We start from the raw sequence: 22,408 nt of genomic DNA, 5'->3' as shown, positions 1-22,408 counted from the left end.
ATTTCTCTAATTGTTAGAGATGTTGAACATTTTTTCATATATTTATTGATTGATTGTATATCTTCTTCTGAGAAGTGTCTGTTCAGTTTCTTGAACCATTTAGTGATTGGGCTATTTGTTTTTTTGGTGTTAAGATTTCTGAGATCTTTATATACTCTAGAGATTAGTTCTCTATCTGACATGCATGTGGTAATAATTTGTTCCCAATTAGTAGGCTTTCTATTCACATCACTGATTGTTTCCTTTGCCAAGAAGAAGTTTTTAGTTTGAATACATCTCATTTATTGATTCTTAATAGTAATTCTTGAGGTATAGGAGTCTTATTAAGGAAGTTGGGGCCTAATCTGACATGATGGAGACTTGGGCCTACTTTTTTTTTTCTAATGGACAGTGTCTCTGGTTTAATTACTAGGTCCTTAACCTATTTTGAATTGAGTTTTGTGCATGGTGAGAGATATGGGTTTAATTTCATTTCGTTGCATATGGATTTCCAGTTTTCCCAGCAACATTTGTTGAAGAGGCTATCTTTTTTCCCATTATGTTTTGGCACCTTTGTCAAATATAATACAACTGAAATTATGTGGGTTAGTTTCTGTGTCCTCTATTCTGTATTATTGGTCTACAAGTCTATTTTGGTGCCAACACCATGCTGTTTTTGTTATTATCACTCTGTAGTATAGTTTAAGGTCTGGTATAGTGATGCCACCTGCTTTACTCTTCTTGCTAAGGATTGCTTTAGCTATTCTGGGTCTCTTATTTTTCCAGATGAATTTCAGACTGGTTTTTCTATTTCTATGAGGAATGTCATTGGGATTTTGATTGGAATTGCATAAAATCTATATAGTGCTTTTGGTAGTATGGCCATTTTGACAATATTAATTATGCTTATCCAAGAATAAGGTAGATATTTCCATCTTCTAATGTCTTCTTTAATTTCTTTCTTTAGTGTTCTGTAGTTTTCATTGTAGAGGTCTTTCACCTCTTTTGTTAAGTTGATTCTCAAGTATTTTATTTTATTTTTGATGCTATTGTAAATGAGGTAGTTTTTTCTCATTTCCATTTTAGAGGATTTGTCACTGAAGAAATGCCTTTGATTAATGGGTGTTGATTTTGTATCCTGCTATTTTGTTGAACTCATGTACCAGTTCTAGAAGTTTTCTGGTGGAATTTTTGGGTCTTTTAGGTATAGAATTGAGATGTATGTTAAGTCATTTATTTGTTGACTTTTTCTTCTTCTAAGGAATAAACTCCATGCAGTGAACTTTCCCCTTAGTACTGCCTTCATAGTGTCCCAGAGATTTCAATATGTTGTATGTGTTCTCATTCATTTCTAAAAAGTTTTAAATTTTATCTTTGATGTCTTCTACAACCCGTTGTTCATTCAGTAGCATATTATTTAGTCTCCAGATGTTGGAGCATCTTTTATTTCTTATTTTAAGATTGATTTCTAATTTCATTCCATTATAATCTGATAGAAGAAAGGGTAGTATCTCTACTTTTTTTGTATTTGCTGAAAGTTGCTTTGTGGCATAATATATGGTCTATTTTAGAGAAGAATCCATTTGCTGCTGAGAAGAAAGTCTATTCGCTTGTTGAAGGATGAAATATTGTATATGTCAGTTAAATCTAAGTTATTGGTTATATTATTGAGTTCTATAGTTTCTTTTTTCAGCTTTTGTTTGGAATATCTATCCAGTGGTGAAAGAGGTGTGTTTAAGTCACCCCAAATTATTATGTTGTTGTCTTTTTGACCCTGGAATTTGAGAAGAGTTTGTTTGATGAATGTAGATGCTCCATTGTTTGTCACATATATATTTATAATTGTTAAATCTTGTTGGTGTATGGTTCCCTTGAGCAGAATGTAGTGTCCTTCTTTATCTCTTTTGATTAACTTTAGCTTGAAGTCTACTTTATTTGATATGAGGATGGAAACCCCTGCTTGCTTCCACAGTCCATGTGAGTGGAATGATTTTTCTCAACCCTTCACTTTCAGTCTGTGGATGTCTTTTCCTATGAGATGAGTCTCTTGGAGGCAGCATATTGTTGGGTCTTTTTTTTGGAAGGGGGGATCCAATCTGCTAGTCTATGTTTTTTGATTGGTGAGTTTAGGCCATCCATTAACATTTAGGGTTATTATGGGGACATGATTTGTATTCTCAGCCATTTTTGTTTATTTTTGGTATTTTACTTGACTTGGTTTCTTCTCTGATTAGTTTTTTCTTTAGCATAATCCTTCCCTCTGCTGATTTTCATCATTGTTTTTCATTTACTCTTCTTGGAATAATTTGCTGAGTATGTTCTTTAGGCTTTCTAGTTGTAAATTCTTTTCACTTTTGTTTATCATAGAAGGTTCTTATTTCATCATCAAATCTAAAACTTAGTTTTGGTGGATATGGGATTCTTGGTTGGCATCTATTTTCTTTCAAAGCTTGGTATGTTTTTCCATAGTCTCCTGGCTTTAATGGTCTGAGTTGAAAAATCTGCTGAGATACAAATTGGTCTCCCCCTATTTATGATCTGATTCATCTCTCTTGAGGCTTTTAAGACTCTATCCTTATTCTGTATGCTAGGCATTTTCATTAAAATGTGGCTTTGTATAGATCTGTTTTAATTTTGTACATTTGGTGTCCTGTAAGCCTCTTGTATTTGTTTTTTTCTAATTCATTCTGGATGCATGGGAAATTTTCTGATATTATCTCATTGAAGAGATTGTGCATTTCTTTGGTTTGAAAGTCTATGCCTTCCTCTATCCCAATAACTCTTAGATTTGGTCTTTTGATGCTGTCCCATAAATCTTGGATATTCTGTTCATGGTTTCTTACCAACTTCACTATGTGGTCAACTTTATTTTCCAGATCATATACTTTGTCTTCATTATCTGACATTCTTTCTTCCAAGTTATCTAGTCTGTTGGTGATAATGCTTTTTATTGTTTTTTATTTGGTTTATTGTTTACTTCATTTCAAGGATTTTTGACTGGCTTATTTTTCAGAGTCTCTATTGCTTTCTTGAAGTAATTGTTTGCTACCTGTATTTGCTCTCTTATTTCTTTGTTGGAATGATCTTTTTTTTTTTTTTTTTTTTTTGCTGGTATTTGCTCATTTAGGTCATTCTTTAATTCACAGATTATTTTAATTATGAACTTTCTGAACTCTTTCTCTAACATTTCATCAACTTCACTGTGCATGGATTCTGTTATTGTAGTGTCCTGGTTTGTTTGGGTCACTTTCCTCCCTTGTTTTTTCATGTTGTCTATGTGTCTTTCTTTCCTGCAGTGTGGATCTGAGATATTACAGTTTCTACCCTATATTCTTGTAGTACCCATGCAGATTGTCTATACCTCACCTTGATATTGGGCTTCCAGACCTTGCTGGTGTACCTCGTGTATGCTATTGCAACTAAAGATGGTGACAGCAATAGCTGAGGTAACTTGAGATAATAGTGAAGGTACACAACATGGATGCAATGTTTTACAGAGATGGGGCTAAAAACATGAGCCTTATACTGTCTTTAGGATGCCCACTCTGAGAAACAGCTGCTTCTAAGTCCTGTCTGTTGTCAAAAGGGGGACTACTGCGTGGGTAAGATAATGGTGATGTGTGCAGTGTCCCAAAGTGAAAGAGGGTTAGGCTTAGGCTCCCAGGCTCTGGAGTGGGGAGGTGGGGGTGGTACACAAACTCTGACCTACCATGGGCCTGGGTCCCATGCAGGTTGGAAGAGACGGTCCTATGCCAGAACCTGAGCTCCAGTGTGTCTGCTGATGGAGGGATGGACCCGGGCCTACTGTGGGCCTGGTCCTGCTCAGGTTAATGTGGGCAGATCTAGGTTGGGCCTGAGCTCCTGCCTATTGTGGTTAATATTATTAATGGTTTTAAATAATTTAAAATTCCTCCTTAAACAATACTAAAAGGAATCAATGCAAAAATTATTGCTTTTTCCTTGGAACTTGCACATTTTGGAAACTTTTTTAATTGTTAAGAAGTCATCTATGAAATATATATTGATTGAAGAGTCTCCTCCTTTATGTTTCATGATTTAATCATTCTAGTTTCTGTTATGCCATTTTACCACATTTATCCGAAGATGTTCTTGTGTTCAGCTTGGTTTGGCAGACTTTGCAGATGGCCCACAGAATAACTGTTCCTGTTTGCTCTAGAAAGCTGTGAAGGTTTTATTGCTCTTATACCAGCATCAAAATCTCAAGTACATGGCCTAGTTAAGTCAGCCTGAAGTCCTGCTAAATGGGTGTGGAAGGATAATAATGAATTAGAAAAGTGGGTCCAAAACATGCTAATATTTAATGATGTTTTCCAATATTATTGGCAATTAAGTTTATTTACTAACTGCTATAAACATTCACTTATCCAAAAATCAAAAAACAGGGAGTTTTAAAAATGTACAATATTATAATAATAAATACTAAACATAAGAAAGTTTTAAATTTTATTTCAGAGAGATGTGGCTACTATCTCATTTTTATTATTATTATTTTATTGTTTTTTGGTAAGGGGGATTAAACCCAAGGCCCTTGTATTCTAAACACATTTGTGCCACCAAGCTCCACCCCCTGTCCACTATCATCATCGTAATTGCACTTTGTCATACACTATTTCTTGCAGTGATCCATAATTATATTACATATAGTAAGACTCACCAAATCAATTTTCTTATCTCGCCAGAATCCTACCACCCAATAATTTTTGAGAAATAGCAATTTATCAAACTTGCACTCTAATTTTAGATATATATATCAGTAATAGAAATTGTTCATAATATTTACGAAACTACCTATAAACAATAATATGCACGTGATAAGCACAAAATAAGAATTAAGAGAAGCGTGCCCTTGCTGTGTTGAGAAAATGTTCTCTAAATCTTAGGTAAGGAACTTATTATAAAGATAACCCTTTGTTTTATCTAGTGCCAAGGCATTTTGGAGAATACATGATAACAGAATAGCAAGGGATATTACTGTACATTTTGAAAAAAATTTATAATACTTAGAAATGTTTAAAAGGTATACATATGAACACACAAGTATTGTGAGGAGCATTTTACCAAACTTTAAAAGCAGAATAGTTTTTCTCACTCAATTTGGGGGAACTTAAATAAGATTATTGCTATAGGATAAAAACAGCTAGGCTTTATTAAAATGTAATACTAAAAATAAATGTTTGGAGAACATTATATTAGAATATCATAAAATGTATTGATAAGAGTAAAAAACAGAAATATTTGTATATTTTCAATATAATGTCTCTAAAATGAGGCATTCAGATAGCTGTATAAAGATACATGACTCTTGGATGAATTAACTTTTAGATTTAATGCATATGCTGTTATTGTATTTCTTGACCAGTACTTGATCAGAGGGGTCAGGATCAGCCAGAAGGCAGGCTTTGGAAGGACACAGAGAAATATTAAGGTTCCAAGTCAATTCAGTAGAATGACTAGTTCACATTGGGACATAGTGTGCTCTGTGGGCAACCTCACCTAAGTTTTGTTTCCCAAGTGCTTAGGACAGTCCTCTAGATCTAAGTTTGTCATGTGGTAAGCAATCAAATTTACCAGGTTGTCCTGACTATTTGCAGCCCTATTTGCAGGGCTGACCGAACCACCATGGTTTGAAATTATTTTAAATTTCTTGCCCACTCATGCATCAAAAGAAAAAAACATACAGAACCAAAAGAAAACAAAGGCTTTCTGTTGCAACAATTCAGAATTAGCACTCCTAAATATTACTGTACATTTTGAAAAAAAATTCAAAATACTTAGAAATGCTTAAAAGGTATTTTTAATACCTTATATGAACACACAAATATTGTGAGGAGCATTTTACCAAACATTAAAAACAGAATAGTTTTTCTCACTTAAGAGGCAACACCCTGAGAATTCTGCTTCAGTGTTCAGAATTCATTAGAACATGTTTGATTAAAATGCATACGAGCCAAGCAAAATTGCACATTCTGCCTACCAAGCCATGTACATGGTCTTGCAAAAAGTTGCACGCTAGTATATCTAAGATACAGACAGTATGTGTGACTCATGGTGGAAATATGTCCTCTGTTAGAGAAATTCCTGCAAAACAATGCCTGGCATGCCTTTCTCTGCCTACCCCAATCCTACAAGTCCCATAAAGTCCAGTTTCATTCCTATCTAACCAACATCATCTGCAATGTCTTCAACAACCCTCAAGTTTCCATTTTCCTTTCTCTTTTTACTTCAAGCCTGTCTTGTGCTGTTATATAACTATTTTATGATCCTATATCTCATTCTAAGTACAGCTTAGGCTGCAGGAAGGAACATGTAGCTGTCTCTTTTATTTCTTTCAGATATTTAATATATTGCTAAGAACATAAAATAGTCAGTAAAGATTTGGAAAAAGTTGTTAAGTAAAAGGAAGAATGAAAGAATGTTAGAAATAAAATAAATTTACATATGAGCTAGAATTTTAGGTGGATCTGTGTTAGTCAGCTTTTTGTTGCTGTGACCAAAATACCCAACAAGAACAAGTAACATGAGGAAAAGTTTATTTTGCCTCATGGTTTCAGTCCATGGTTGGCTGAGTCCATTCCTTGGGCCTGAGTAAAGCAGAACATCATGGCAGAAGGGCAATGTAGAGGAAAGCTACCCAGCAGCTCATGACAACTGGAAAGCAGGGAGAGAGAGAGGGGAAGGGGCCTCAGTAGGTCAGATGAACCATTCCAGGGCACGCCCCCAGTGACCCACCTCCTCCAGTCATGTCCCCCCTACCTGCATTTACCACCTAGTTAGCAAATTCAACCTGGAATGGCCTGATCAGGTAACAGCTCTCATAATCTAATCATTTCAAATTTGAACATTCCTGCATTAACATAGGAGCTTTTGGGTAGACACCTTATATCCAAACCTAACAGTCTTCCTTATAGTTATATACAACAATCTACTTGTTCAGTGCCATGTCTACCAACTTCTAAGAATAATCTTCTCACTATAATAGGAGAAGAAACACTATCATTTTGAAAATCTTGGATGATAAAGTAAGGCCTTAGATTGAGCTTGTCTTCTTAGTCTAGGGCTTCTGATTGGAAGATTCATTTGTGGCTTTAAGATCACATTCTTCTCAAATTTCATTTCTACTCAAACACCAAAGTAGTAATATTAGACTGGAGAATTCCTGGATGCCTTTGCATATGACCCCTCCTCTACAGCCCACATATACCCCTATGTCAGATAGTAGTGTTGTTAATCACACGCTCAATTGACTCATTAAAACACAGACCAAAAAAAAAAATCATAAAATCGTTGCCATAGAACTTAGTTAGAACATTCAGTGAGACATTTATAAAGTTACCATTATATAACTTCTCGTAATGAGAAAGAATTCATTTCAGTAATCTGATTGTATAAAGTGTAGGGGTGGAAAAAACCCTCGTTTCCCCTTGTCTTAGGTTCATTGGCTTGGGCCCTGTAAGTTAGACTAACAGAGACTAATGAGAACAAAACTGTTTATTGCCAAGGGTATCACGCTCACACACAGGACCACGCGGAGATGAGTAACTCAAGGGAGTGGTTAGAAGTTGGGCTCGAGTAGCATCCTCACAAAAGAACAGAACCTTTTCAGAGCAGTGACAAGACAAAGCAGAAGGACTTTCTAAGGTGTCAAATTGTGGAGAGTTGAATATATTGGGGAACTGATGGAAGACAAGAACAAGTTAGTAAAGTTTGTTGAGCAGGTTGCTCTAGTGCCCTTCCCGGGGTAATAAGAGTGTCTTTCCTGCTAGAGAGAGGAGGAGGAATGTCTTTACAAATGTATGTTTTGCTTTAAGGCAAATAGGAATGCAGAGAACTTTTCTCTTATATCTTCTTCTAATTACCTTCAGCTCAAAATAACTGGTATGCCATATTTTTGGGCACATTTTGCACATGTTTTTGCATAATATATCATGTAATACTTAGGTGACATATTTTGGGGTGTTATATTCTGCTGTCCTTCAGTCATCTCTGCTGATAATAGTACAGCCTTAAAATTTCTGAGGAAATTCTGTGGAGGAAAGCCAGTTTGAGCTGCGACTGGTATTTAAAACACAGCACAAGCTTTTGGCTCCAGGGGAAATCTGTATGGTCTTCTCTCTTCTGCTACTACAATACAAAAAAGTTTTTAAAGTACAAATTGAATTTTAAATCAACCAGGCAGAGAATAGAGTTAGGAAAAAACTTAATCATCAGGTAGAAAGAGGATCTAGTATGCTTTTTAAAAAATATATTGAACTGCTAAAGCCTAGCTGTTTTTTTCCTCCCTTGATTCATCTAAAATTGCCCTGAGATGCTTGACTGACCTTTGGGGAATGACTAATATGTGTTTGAGTTTTTAGTTGACATTTAAGCCAGTTGTGAAAATTAGCATTGTTTTAGGGCCCCAGGAAGGAAAGAAGTCATCCCAGGTCTGATGTATTTCTGTAGGTAATAACTTTGAATTCAATACAAATTTGATCTGCCCAAGCTTTGCTTTAGTTACTCACCAATACCAACACATGACTTTAACATGAGTGTCATCAGAGCTTAAGAAAAAAATTGCCTTAAGAACCCTTTGTACACAGGTCACTCCAATGTTTGCTGACGATAATATTTTCAAGGTCTTAGTAGTAGTCTAAAATGCAATACATTTCACTGCATAATCATCACAGATTTTATGGTTGTTTTTTTTTTTTCAAAAAGTGGGATGTGATCACTATGTGAAATTAAAAAAAAATTTACTCACTAAAAACTTTCTATAAGTTGTTTTCCACTTTATTCAGCAAACACAATCACTTTTGGCTTTAAGCTAGCAGAATAGTTTTAAAAAAATATTTATTTTTTGTAGTTGTAGTTGGACACAATAACTTTATTTTATTTATTTTTATGTGGTTCTGAGGATCAAACTCAGGGCCTTGCGTGTGCAAGACAAGTGCTCCACCGCTAAGCTACAACCCCAGCCCCGCAAAACACTTTTTAAATTTATCCATAATCAGAAAGAAATGTTTCACGTTAATGTATTGCTGGCAGATAAACTGAACAGTTTAGCTGTCGAAAGAAAAGTCTTACCACATCATGTGACTGACTAATCATCTTAGCCTGCCTGCCCGCCTGCTCCCTTGGGCCTACACTTTTTATTGGGTTGAGTGACAATACCTTAGTACTGCAGTGCTCTCAACAAACTGTGCAAATCTTGGCAAACACACTGACAATGCATGTGCACTGGGAATTTAGGCTTCCTATTCGCAGGGTAGGAGAAGATAAATGCACATCCATATGTCATTGATGTCTTCATTGCTGTTCTGTTTGCCTTTTGGATGGTGTACAGAACAGAATTGTACTATGTGACCATTACTCAAGGAAAACTTATAAACCTATTTTTGGATTGAAAGAAACAAAGGGTAAGAGATTATGTGCGAGGGGAAATTATGCTGTGAAATTGTGTGTGTAGTGGGGGAGACAGAGACAGATGTGAAATGGTAGCATCTATAAGAAAATAAATGAAAATAAGTCAGAGATACAAACTAGAAAGTTATAGAAATGCACATGCACTTTTTTTTTTTTTGCTGCTACTTAATTTCTTGTTTTCTGATGATCAGTCAGGAAGTTATCCTATAGAGAAATTATTAGACATCAGAATATATAGAGTACTACCAATCCCAGGGGACATCAAAACAACTGCATTTGGAAAGTGCCTTTTTAGCCCAACCCTTCAATAACTGGTCTTAAATTTGTAGTCACAACAAACGAAATTTGGCTTAGTTCCACATTTTCCCCCTGACTTATATTTCGGAATCATCTGGTAGAATTTAAGAAAATATTTTGCTGCTGCTCTCCTTGATATTGTGATTTAAGTAATCTGGGGGTGGAAAGACAGATTTTTGAACTGTTAAAAGATCCCAAAGTAATTCCAGGGTGGAAGCAGTCAGGAACCACAATTTGATTACCATCCAGTCTTCTCACTGATGTTGTATCATTCAATTGGAAGTGTTGAAATTCATTTCTGGGCCATATGTTGTATTAAATATTAGTAAATTAGAACAAAGTTAGCCTTATTAGTTCAATTGCTGCTAATAATAGTTACTATTTATAGTGCTCTTGTGATTTGCCGTAAACCCAGTGCATATTTTATTTCTTTAAAGTAGCTACGTTACCATCTTCATTTTATAGATGGAATAACTAAGCATCTAAATCATTAGGACTTCTGCTACCAGTATCCCCTTTAAAATACCACTTGTTTTGAATTATTTTAAATACTTATTCTAGTCTGATTATGGAGTTATATTTATCTAAGAGGCCTGGGGTTCTTACCTTCAATCTTAATGTAATCTGTCCATTAAAAAGCTTCTTGGCTTTTTGACTCTCTTTTAATTACTCAGAAACTCAGAAATATTTCAAGGAAAGTCAGCGTTCTTTGGACTGTTGGTTAATTTTTAAATGGCAGTGTTTACTAGAAAAAAGCCCTTTCATTCTTCTGATCTCTTTACTGAGAAGTCTTCCTAAGTACAAGTTTGATTACAGTTTTACTAAACACCAGTTTTGAAAGGTCTTTCAATTACTTGAGCAATAAATTGGTTTGCTCATGGTTCTATCAAATTGAAAACAAGAGGAAGAAAAGTCAGCTTAACCCAACTCAAAAGGGGAGCATGTTTCCTGGGATGAGAACGTGTCAAAAGCAGCATAGCATGTCCTAACTCTTCTGTGTAATCAGGGTTGTATCATGTGTTATGGGTAAATTATCTATTTTGTAAGTTAGGCCAAAGTGTACTCCTTTAACTAACTGTGAAAGCTTTCTTGAAAGCCCATGAAACCTTATTATTCTAATTACCAACACAAGGGGTTGATAAATGAATTATGAGGCCAGGTATTATTGTCATTAAATAGACCTCTCTCAATTATTTATGCCTGGGTCTGGGGTTACAGCTCAGAGAGCTGTGCATATTGTACCAGGGCTTGTTTGAGCTCTGAGACCTGGAGACTGGATTACAGTCTTGGCAGGCAGCTTTTGTTGAATGCAATTCAAGGGGATGACATGCATTTTTCAGTCAGACATTTGGATGTTTTAGGGCCAATGGATATTCGAAGTCTATCCACAAAAGCCTATTTCATTTTAGCCATGTAGTGAAGTCCCTTTAAGTTATCCAGATGAATACAAATTAAGGGGAAATGGATTCACAATAGGAAAAACACAAAGACTTTTTTTTTTTTGCTTTTTTATTTTCTAAGACTTTTTTTTTCCTTGCATGTGGTCAGAGGCACATTAGTGTAATTGTATATTGTCTGTATTTATCTCCATATTATGTGTTTTGTTTTTGTACTTTGTTTCCAATTGTGCAATGAAAGATGTTGTATTCTGGTTAAGAAATCTATTATTAGGGAGGACAGGATTGGATGAGACTAGTTTGCTCTATTCTGAAGCTATGCCAGCTTATTGCAAAGGTCAGCCTTGAAAATAATGTCAAGGCATGTTCTCTCACTGAGTCACTGACTTGTCCAGCCCCGTGTCCCTTCTTCTGGGTTTGCAAGCTGTCAGGGTGCTTCCTGATGTCCCATGAGCATCAGATTTGGGAGGTTAAGAAGCTCTTCTTGCTAAACAATTATTCTCAGTCCACCTTCTGGTCCTGGGCTTTATTTTAAAGGTATCCCAACATTTCTAACAAGTCAATCATTTTGCCCAAGGCTGGACAGTGAGGAGCAAGGAGTACCTAAGATTGTGTATTTGATACTCTTTTGGTTTGGAACTTGTGGAGGGGATCTCTTGGAAAATGAAGAGGGGGTGGGGCATCAGGACAAAGAAGAAAGTGTCACATCAAAGTGTTATGTATGTGTGCCACTGCTGAAGTTGGCCAGTCAGATCTGATTAAGACACTTTCTTTATGCAGGCTAGCATTTATTTGAGTAATAATAGAAAAGCAAGGACAAAAGCAAAAGTGATAGCTGAGAGAGAAAGAGAAGAAAATACATCACCAGAGTGGGGGAAGCCCTGTAGCTGGGAAGTCTTGGGCAGAGCATCCTCTCCACAGGTGAGACTCCAAAGTCTTAATACCAATGGTGTTACTTAAATACTTGTTAGAATACAGAAAACTCTGTTCTAATGACCTGCATGACCTAGTGATCACCTCAAGGACACTGAAAGTCATACTTGAGATGTGATGTAGAGTGAAGTCTGGACTTTCATCTGAAAACCAGAATCAGGACATCTGACAATAGGATGGGATAGTGATTGAAAGACAAATTTGAAACCATATCTAGTGTCAGAGAAAACATCTAGCAATTAAAGAAACAAAAATAAAAACTTTTTATGTTGTTTAAAGGAAAATTAATATCTGTAAATAACTGACCAAAGCTTATTAATGCCATGTAAATAGGGCCTAATGTTACTAAAAGAATTTGGAATTGAATTTTTAGTGATTTTAAATTTCCTGACTTCTTTCTCTTTTAAGTTTTGCTGGTTTAATGTTTATCAGCTAACAAAATTAAAATAATTATATGGAGTAAAATAGCTTCTTTTAAACTCTGGCTGCTTAGGAAAGTGTCATGCTTTCTAACTAGCCATTCGCACAGAATATGATAGAACTCTAATAGGCCAAATTGAATGTCTTTTATATTAAATGCTAAGTTTCTAGAGCAGAGGATATGCCCATAAAGTGGGAACTTTATTACATTTGAAAAACAACTTTTGTCATTACTACTAGCTAGAGTTTTTGTTCTCTCCATATACATTCATTATAATAGAGACTGATAATAATAACTCCTATATGTACTTTGTTTTATATATTTCAAAATTCCTTATACCAAATAATTGAATTACAGTTAGTTCTGCAAATTTGGCAATAAAACCCACAAGGTTTCTACAAAAAGTGGGATTGGGGCACAAAACTCAGAAACATCATTAGAGACATATTAAGTAAAAAGGATAGGGATTTATTAAAAATAGTGGCAACTCCAGGCATGATGTAATCCTAGTTATTTGGGAGAATGAAGCAGGAAGATCCAAAATTTAAGGTCTGCCTTGGCAACTTACGGTGATACTGTCTCAAAACAAAAAAAAAATTAAAAGGGTTGCTCCATGGTTCAATCCCAGAACTGGGGAAAAAAAAATTACACGAGTTAAGGGATACATAAATACTAAAATAAATATGGCAGCTTACTTTGAAAAGACCAGAAGTTTGCTAGTGGAAGTGGCTTTCAGAAGGGTTGCAACTTGTGAGTTATTGTCAAGTGTAAAGGGAGGATCATTGTAATTCTAGCTGGGAATGGGTGTTGTTTTCTATTTTACTTGGGGAATGAGGCAGGACCTGGAGATGAGATGTTCACATTCCTATGTTGGTTGACTTAGTGGGATGCAGTTTTCTGCAGTCATCTCGTGTTTCTCATGAATCAAATCACACACAAGGAAGCCCCAAGTTCATGTTATGCTCATTCTGTAATATATCCATCATGTTAGAACAAACTTGAGGTTTCAAAATAAGTGTTACAGAAAAATTGACTGCTCAAGATTTCTTTTAATATTGTCATATCTATAGCTCACCTTGTTCTTGTCAGCACCCTGGATAGCAAGGAAGCAATTGTCTGATCTTTTGATTCTTTGTTGGAAAATCCTGAGCTGTTAAAACCCATGTAGTAACTGAGCAAACCTGTGCCAGACCTGCTCAGGTCTATTTGAGTCTTGAGCAAGTGTGCTTTCCTTTGAAAAGCAGCACTCTCATGAATATGGGTATATCTGGCCCCCAAAACGTGGGCAAGTCCACAGAGACAGATCGCAGAGGCTGCTTGGAATACCAGCCACCTGATTTACTTTTTTAGACACTTCAATTCAACGTTTTATAAAGTATCTTCTAGATGCCACACTTGCTCTGGTCTTACCTTCTCTATAATAATGCTTAATGCTTGTTATGATTTAGATTGCGGTGTCTCCCAAAAGCTAATGTGTGCGACAATGCAAGAATGTTGAGAGGTGAAATGATAAGATTAGTTGGAGTAAAATCCTTTCATTAATCCACTTGATTGGAAGGTAACTGTAAACAGGTACGCTGTGTCTGGAAGAGGTAGGTCACTGGGCATGCTTTGTTTATATATATATATATAAACAACTAAAAGAATTTGGAATTGAATTTTTAGTGATTTTAATTTCCTGACTTCTTTCTCTTTTAAATTTTGCTGGTTTTGGGCTGGGGATGTGGCTCAAGCGGTAGTGTGCTCGCCTGGCATGCATGTGGCCCAGGTTCGATCCTCAGCACCACATACAAACAAAGATGTTGTGTCTGCCGAAAACTAAAAAAAAAAAAAAAACAAACAAACATATATTTGTCCCTGGTGAGCAGAGCTCTCTCTGCTTCCTATTTGCCATATCTTGAGCTGCTCCCCAGCCCCCCACCCCCGCCACCTTTCCACCTTGATGTCCTGCCTCATTTTGGACCCAGAGCAGTGGGAGCCTGCTGTCTGTAGACTAAGACCTCTGAAATCTTGACCTAAAATAAACTTTTCCTCATCTAAAATTGTTCTTTTCAGGTCTTTTGATCACAGCAATGAAAAAACTGGCTAAACAAATGTTTAAACATGATATATTTTCTTCATTGTATGATTCTGAAAACTTGGCTATAAGAAGTCAGTTTATAATTTTGGACACGGCTTTATTGAATATTTTCTAATGTGTAGAATATTTTAGAAATTATTTTCAACTAATCTTCCCAGCCCCAGAGGTCGTGTCAAATATCAGAGTATTTGACAAGGCCAGTCTAGTAACTGTTCTTCATTTCTAGAAGGCTGCCGCCTGAATTTCAGAAAAGAATAATGATGAAAGGTGCAATCTAAAGAGACTTTGCCCTCAAGCATGATTCAATGTGGAAAATATAATTATAGGTATTCTTCTGGTGACTTTACCCCAAGTTACGCAGTCTGTTTTCTTTTTCTGTTAACATTTTTATCAAGCACCTTTATGGTCAAAGCAGTGGTCACTGTCATGAGAGACAGAAAAGGGTGAGGCATTGTCCTTGCTATCAAGGAACTGCTTTGAGGGTTCTGGTTGATGGCTGGGGATATTCTTTATCATTGTGTTTGTGTTTATATGCCAGAATATGGGTGGGCTCACATCCATAGGTTAGTAATGAGACAGTCCTGCCTGGTATTGGATAAATCAGCAGGTGCGAGTCGGTTTCTGACAACAGCATACTATAAAATCACGAGTGTAGCATGGATACTTAGAAGCGTCTTACACAAAACTTCTGCACTTATCCTTCATCTTTTAAGGTTTCCTTTGTGTATTAAGAGGAAACTTAATTATAGCCATTTGTGAAAGGGTTTTGACTGTAAAAGCACAGATTTCAGGACCATCCAACGGATGATAGTGTTACACCTGTGGAATCCACACACAACCAGGTTTGAAATTTCTTTCTTATCGTGACAGAGGTGCCTCTGCAACACATGGGTCATGTGTTGTCTGGCTCCTGAGAAGAGAAGAAAAGCCCATGCTGTCTCTTTTTGTAAAGTTATTTTTATACATCAACATAACAGCAACCAAAATGACTATCTTTATCAGTTAGGACAGATAGAACAAATTGCATAGACTGTGTGGCTTAAAAAAATTAACATTTATTTCTCACACTTCTGGAGTTTGGAAACCCAAGGACAGGGTGCCAGTGTGGTTAGAATATGGTAGGGCCCTCTTCCACATTGCAGATGGCTGATGTCTTGTATCCTCATGTGGTGGGAAGAGGGCTGGCAATCTCTCTGGCCTCTACTCATAAGGGCACCAATCTCATTCATGAGGGCCCAACCTTGTTACCTAACTGCAATCATTTACTTCATGATGGCATTTCAGTTGATGACAGATGACCTATACTGGTGGTCCCATAATATTATATGGAGTAATGACATCGTTATCATCTCAATTTGTGTGAGTGTATGCCATGATATTAGCACAATGACAAAACAGCTTAACAATGCATTTCTCGGCATGTATCCCTTCAGAATCTGCCCCTATCAACATACGTCTCTATTGTTGAGCAACACATGACTGTACAACCTAAAGCCCCCACCTCAATATACCATCACTGAGCATTAGACTTCAACATACAATTTTTTTTTTTTTTTTTGGCAGGGAACACACACATTCATCCAACAACCATGACCAAATAAAGTTACAAAAATTATAATATATTTAACATTTTAATATTATCCATTTTGATGAATTTTTGTTTTTTTAAATACATACATAAGCACTAATGTGATTATTGTAAGTACATAAATACTTAGGAATAATGTTAAAATTTAAATTTAAAGCCTTTCTGACTGTGAGACCAAAAGTATTTCTTTCCTTTCCCTCAACCTCATTTTCTTTATAGTATGATTTTTTCTGTTTTAAGCACTAATTGCTTTCAAGGGATTAAATACCAGGTCAGGAAGTATGTGCTATGTCATTTAGTCCTAAACTCTCCATTTGTTCTCTCTCTTTTTCTCTCTTGCTTTTTCCCTCCCAAAGAATTGTTAAAAGAGAAGGAAAGAAAGTCTTTTAAAATAAATATTCAGACTGCCAGAATCTAACATAAACTTCAGCTTCAATTTTATATGTGGTAAAAATGAGAAGAGCTAGGATTCTCTGATTTTATTAATAGCATAAATTCCTTGCTTTTTTTCAATGACTCCAAATGATTAATAAGTGAGACTAAAATATCTTATTCTTTCTGATCAGAATTTAAAAATTTAAGCCTGCATTGAGTCTCTAGGTTATAAGATACAGTTTAGATTCATTTGTCTTAAATATTCTTGCAGACCAAGAAAATCCAATGTCCCCTCCATCTGTATGCTGTTAATCTTAACCCACTTCCACCTACCTCTTGTTTTGTTTTATTTTCTTAGGGAAGCAAAAAAATTTGTGAGTGAAAATGAAGGAGCTCTTGGGAAGGGAAAAGGAAAGCGGTGGTTTGCCTTTAAGATGATGATGACTAAGGTAAGAATATTCATTCAGTCCGATTTGTGCTATATTGACCCCAAGGGGGAGAACGTTGCTTCTGTTCTAAGAAGGTGAAAAACTATCTTACAGTTTATATGTATAATGTACGATATATACAGCACCTGCAAGTGTATTGTGTTATTAAAATTTCTGGAAGGGATTAAAATAGTATCCTTAGAGGAGTGAAAATAGAAAATAAGTTGAGAAACACTGATTTATAGCAAAAGACTTACAATATTTTATCACCTCCAAGTATAAAATACTTTCCATTTTAATTTTCTGGAAGTTAAGAGGTCTGATCAAGATTTCTTTTTTTTTTAAATGCCTGCAAATTGCAGGACCATATAGTTTTTCTGTATCAAGAACATCAAACATGTACATTGGATAAAAAATAAGAAAAAATGATATACTGATAAAATATTGATTTTGGAGAAAAGGAAAGAGAAATGTTTATTTGTATTACTATGCACCAGGCACTGAATTGAATTCCTCTGTAAAGTTATAGTCAATACAGTAAAGTAGGTTCATAGATATTACTATACTGTCTTTTATAAATTTATACCAACTGTATAATGAATTTCTGTATAAATGAATTTCATTTGTGAATAAAATTCATATATCTTGATTTTCATATATTTATATATATATATACACACAAACAATATATTAATTTATTTTGCTTTATAGTTTTTATATAAGTGTCATTACAGTGTTTCTGCTTTTGTTTTCAATTTGTTGTGTGATTAGGATAATGAGCAGGGCTCATGTTACTGTGGGAGTTTAGTTCATTTTTATTGATGTGTTCTATTTTATGAAGATGCTGCAATTTGTTTATTGATTCATTCTATTGTAGATGGGCATTTGGGCTGTTTCTAGTTGTGAGTAACCTTTCAAACTTTAGACTTACACTGCTGTTATTTAGGCTTGTTTTGCTTGCTTAGTGTTCACATTATCCCAGCATAAGTACACATATGAAAAATGATCTGCCCATTCTGATTCTTCCCAGTGGTCCCTTGACCATGGATAATGCTGTGGAGTAAAATAGAAGGAAGATTTTTAGTAAGCTGATTTGTTTCTTCCTTCCTTTCCTGTGACACCATTTCTTTCCATTTAGCTGACTGTTCTGCCTCTATCACAATGAAACGTCCCATGTCATAGAACTTACCATCCTGTATTGAAATCTCTATTTATACACATTTTACTCTAGAAGAGGAAGTGCCTTTCAAGGCAGACACTGTGTCTTATTAGTATCTCATTAATTCCTTCATGCAATGAATATTAATTAAATACACACCATGTGCCAATCACCTTATTATGGGTTAACCCAGTCCCTTCTCTCTTATTGTTGGTAGAATTAGACAGATCTTATGAATGGTCAGTATACTCTCTCTAAAATTGGAGATCAACAAATATTGTTTTTAATTTTTTTAAAAAATTAAATTGACTTGGGGATAGTGGGAAACAGGGAAGCAAAGGTGAAACCTACTGTTATCCATTTTTACAAAAAAGTAGTATTATGTATTGGTGAGAGCTTTCCAAACTCATTGTCTTGTGAAGATTTGGGTTGGGAATATACATTTTGACAATTGAAGAAGTAGGGTTTTACTACTGTACTTGACTTCCTTTTCAGAAATGGGCAAAATTCCTTCGTGATTTTGAGAACTTCAAGGCTGCTTGTATCCCATGGGAAAATAAAATCAAGGCGATTGAAAGTAAGTGTTCATCACATCTCATTAGATGAAAAAATTGCCCTAGATAAAGGTCTGATACCTTTCTCAGTTTCTAGACTCTTAGAAAGATGAAAAATACACAAAAATATGACCTACTCCTTTGATTACTGTGAAGACTTGTGTTAGTCCGCTTTCCGTTAATGTGAAAAACACCTAAGATAACCAACTTGAAAGGAGAAAAGGTTTATTTTGGCCCAAATTTTCTAAGTTTTCAGTCAAGGGTCACTTGTCCCTATTATTTTGTGGCTGTGGCAATATAGTACATCATGACGGGAGTGCATGGCTGAGGGAGGAGGCTGTTCACCTCATGACAATTGGGAATCAAAGAGAGAAACAGGAAGGGGATGGGTTTGATATCCCCTTCTAGGACCTCCAATGGCCTTAGTTTCTTTTACTAAGCCCAACATTCTAAACATTCCATCACCTCCCAACAGCTCTGTGGGCTTGGGAACAAGTCTTTTTTTTTTTTTAATTGATTTTATATTTTAACACATAGGCCTTTGGGGGATACTCCAGATCTAACCTATACCAATTTGCTTTGACTTACCAAAGACAACACTGGAGACCCCACTTTCATTCCTGTGTTAGACAAGTCCTCCCCATTGTGAACTCATTTTCTCAGACAGGGAGGTCAGTATTGTGCTTAGCTACATTGAGTCCTATCATAGGCAAGGCAGTGGTCTTATTTCAGTGGTGAACAGGAAAATATATATCCTCATGAATGTTAGACAATGGTCAAAATAAACAATATTTTAAAAGAGTGAAGAAGACTTAAAACCTCACTTTCAAGCTTGTGAAGAAGAATAAAAAATAGCCATTCAGGAATTTGCTCTGTGGATATTCATAGTACATCTTCATTTTGTACAATGTTCATAATGTACAATGAAGGCAGGCAAATGTACCCAGTCAGAAACCTCCTTATGACAGTGCTCTTCTTGGCATAGAATAAGGAAAAAAAAATGTTGTCAACAAATAATAAATCATTTAAAAGTAATAATGTATGTGAAGAAAAAATGGATGAATTTGAAACAAATTTGCACACGATCTTGCCATAATATGGTTCCTAAAGATTTTGACTAGGATCTGATTTTACTTCATACTTTTTCAAATTCTAGGCAGATTTTCCTCCTGGTTAAATGTGGTGTTACATAATTAGAATGGAGGCTCCATAGGGAGATAACACAGCTGATGACTGTTTCTCACATGATTGGACATATTTTGGAAGTGGTTGTCTCTCAATTCTCTGATTTTCATTATTAAATGAGTAAAACACATCAGCTTACTAACTGCACCCCTCTCTCAAATTCTTTGGCTCACCTCTTTTTTTTTTTCTGTATTTTCCTCCTTAACACTGTCTCTATCTAAAAGACTATGAAATCTAGCATTTTAGATATATTTTGTAGCACACCAAATTTAACCTTTAAAAATAATTTCATTTTATTTTATTTTATGCCTATTTTCTCCAGTAGATATGAAAGCAGGTATTTTGTTTTGTTAATTCCGAGATTCTACTTGGCACTTAATAACAATGTTTTGAATAAAAGTGTAGACACATTACCCAAGTGCCTCTCATTCTAGGTTGTAGACAAAGGAATTTTAGACATATCAGAAAAGAGCAGATGTCATGGAATCCTTAGGTTTCAATGCTACACCTGAAACATGTTACCATGCACTGAGGTACAGAATGCCATTTGGAGCGTTAATATTATGATCAATATATGTGTCAAGAACTCCAGATTTGGTCCTTGCCTTGCCACAGATTAGCTGTTCAACTTTGATCTAGGTATTTAGTCCTTCTAGGCCTTAGTCTACTGATTTATGAAATGATAGGTTTGAATTTCGATCAGTTATGAGATATATCCTGAGGAATTTATAATTTTTATGTATAGTCAAAAATCATACTTTGAAAATTACTTAGTCTTAAAGCACACTAAACCAGATTCCAGCCCATTCTGATAATGAGTTCTGCTCATTTGTTTCAGTAGCCTATCTAGTGTGGGATAGAAACAGATGGGATTATTTTATTGACCAAAGATGCAAACAGGAATGTGTTACATATGTTCATTATCTATTATGAGTGTCAGTAGAAAAGACATTGAGAAATACTCAATAGTTCCTTCAATTATCATCTCTCTTCCATTTTCCTCCAGGGAACATGCAAAAGTCAAGCTGGACAAGCAATTAAGCAAATGTATACTTTTTTTCTTTTTGTGTGTAATTTATTACTTCCTTAGGTTGACTTTGTCACTGTTTATGATGTTTTTCCTCCAATGTGAAGAGTCAAACCTTATTTTTCTATTCTGTCAACCATCACCAGAAACACCAAGTATCAGTATGAGTCAGACACTCTAAAAACATTCTTCTTTCTAATCTTCCTTATGCCATCAGTGTGCACACTAACTTTCCTATTATATAGCTGCAGTTAAATAACTGTCTTGGAATTAGTGAGTCGCAGAGGACAGGGAGAAGGCAAAGTCTGTCAAGGTTCAAGTCTATGAAGTTTTTTTCCTTTGAGGGAAATTTTATAAGCTTTTTTTTTTCTTTTTAAAATATGTTTTGTACCAGTTACTAGAGAGGATTTTACCAGGTCAATAACAGGATAAATAGTTACAGATTTCCTTGATAGTTACCCTACTTGGGGAATTAATTTGCATCTTCTCATGATTTTACTTTTGAATGAATTATTTCGTTATATTTCATGATATAAGATGTACTAAGATATTAGTGTTAGTCATAAGCAGATCATATGCTTTTGAACTATTGCATCAGTCAGAAAGTATAAAATTTAATGAAGATTATGTTACTAGAATCCCCAAGTATCTCTTAGAAAGTGTCTACCAAAGCTAGGGAAAGTGTGTATCTGTGATTGGACTTTGAAGCTCAACTGAATGGAAAATTAGAAGAAATGGGGTTGAGGACTTTTTGTTCCATTGGTCTTATACTTTGGACAATCTTTTTCATCTCTGGCCCTCAATTTCTGTATTCAGGGTTTCATGTAAAATCTGGGGTTTGATTACTTACTATGCAAGGTCTGTTTCAGCCCAGTATTCCATGATGTAGAGTTTACAATCAGTTTTAGATGTATAATTAGGCATTAAAATATCTTTATACTTCTGAGTGATAAATTAGTAAAAAAATATAAATGAAACACAAATTTTACTAATAGATGTCTATTTAATTATCTTCTCAGATTCTTTGAATTTGAGAATAAAGTTGATTGAATATCTACCTTGATTATAAAACATGTATTTAATTGTAAAACTAATATAAATGTTTTTCTCTAAAAATAAATGACCATTTAATCATAGAAAAGCTTCAGAAATATTATTAATTCCTTTTAGGTGTCAGTAATATATAATATCTCTGTTTTAGTCAACTTTTTCGTTGCTGTGACTGAAGGACCCGACTAGCACAATTATAGAGGAGGAAAACTTTATTTGAGGGCTCACAGTTTCAGAGGTTTTAGTCCATGGAAGGCTGACTCCATTCCTCAGGGTTTGAGGTAAGACTGAACATCACAGAGAGGGTGGCAGAGGAAAGCAGCTTACATCAAGGTGACCATGAGGCAAAGAAAGATGATTCCACTCTCTAGATACAAATATATACCCAAAGCCATGCCCCAATTCCCACCTCCTGCAGCTACACCCAGCCACTTCAGTTAATCCCATCAGAGATTAATTCACTGATTAGGCCAAGACTATAACCCAATCATTTCTCCTTCAAACCCTCTTGC

The 22,408-nt window shown here is 35.4% G+C and overlaps 1 protein-coding gene across 4 annotated transcripts in view; it reads left to right on the top strand.

Moving 5' to 3' along the window:
• Window positions 1-22,408, top strand: part of Tmc1 (transmembrane channel like 1) — a 157,293-nt gene that overhangs the window by 66,381 nt on the left and 68,504 nt on the right. For 3 of the 4 annotated variants that reach the window (XM_078047494.1, XM_078047493.1, XM_078047496.1), the window contains 2 exons: window positions 16,852-16,942; window positions 18,576-18,657. In XM_078047494.1, coding sequence (XP_077903620.1) covers window positions 16,852-16,942; window positions 18,576-18,657 — 173 coding nt within the window. Of the gene's footprint in view, window positions 1-11,805; window positions 12,018-16,851; window positions 16,943-18,575; window positions 18,658-22,408 lie in introns of those variants that run through there. The other variant, XM_078047495.1, reaches the window with a different exon arrangement.

The sequence above is a fragment of the Ictidomys tridecemlineatus genome, chromosome 4 (genome assembly GCF_052094955.1).
Source record: "Ictidomys tridecemlineatus isolate mIctTri1 chromosome 4, mIctTri1.hap1, whole genome shotgun sequence".
NCBI lineage: Eukaryota > Metazoa > Chordata > Mammalia > Rodentia > Sciuridae > Ictidomys > Ictidomys tridecemlineatus.
The sequence above is the reverse complement of the archived record's forward strand: the minus strand, read 5'-3'. Positions and strand labels throughout refer to the sequence as shown.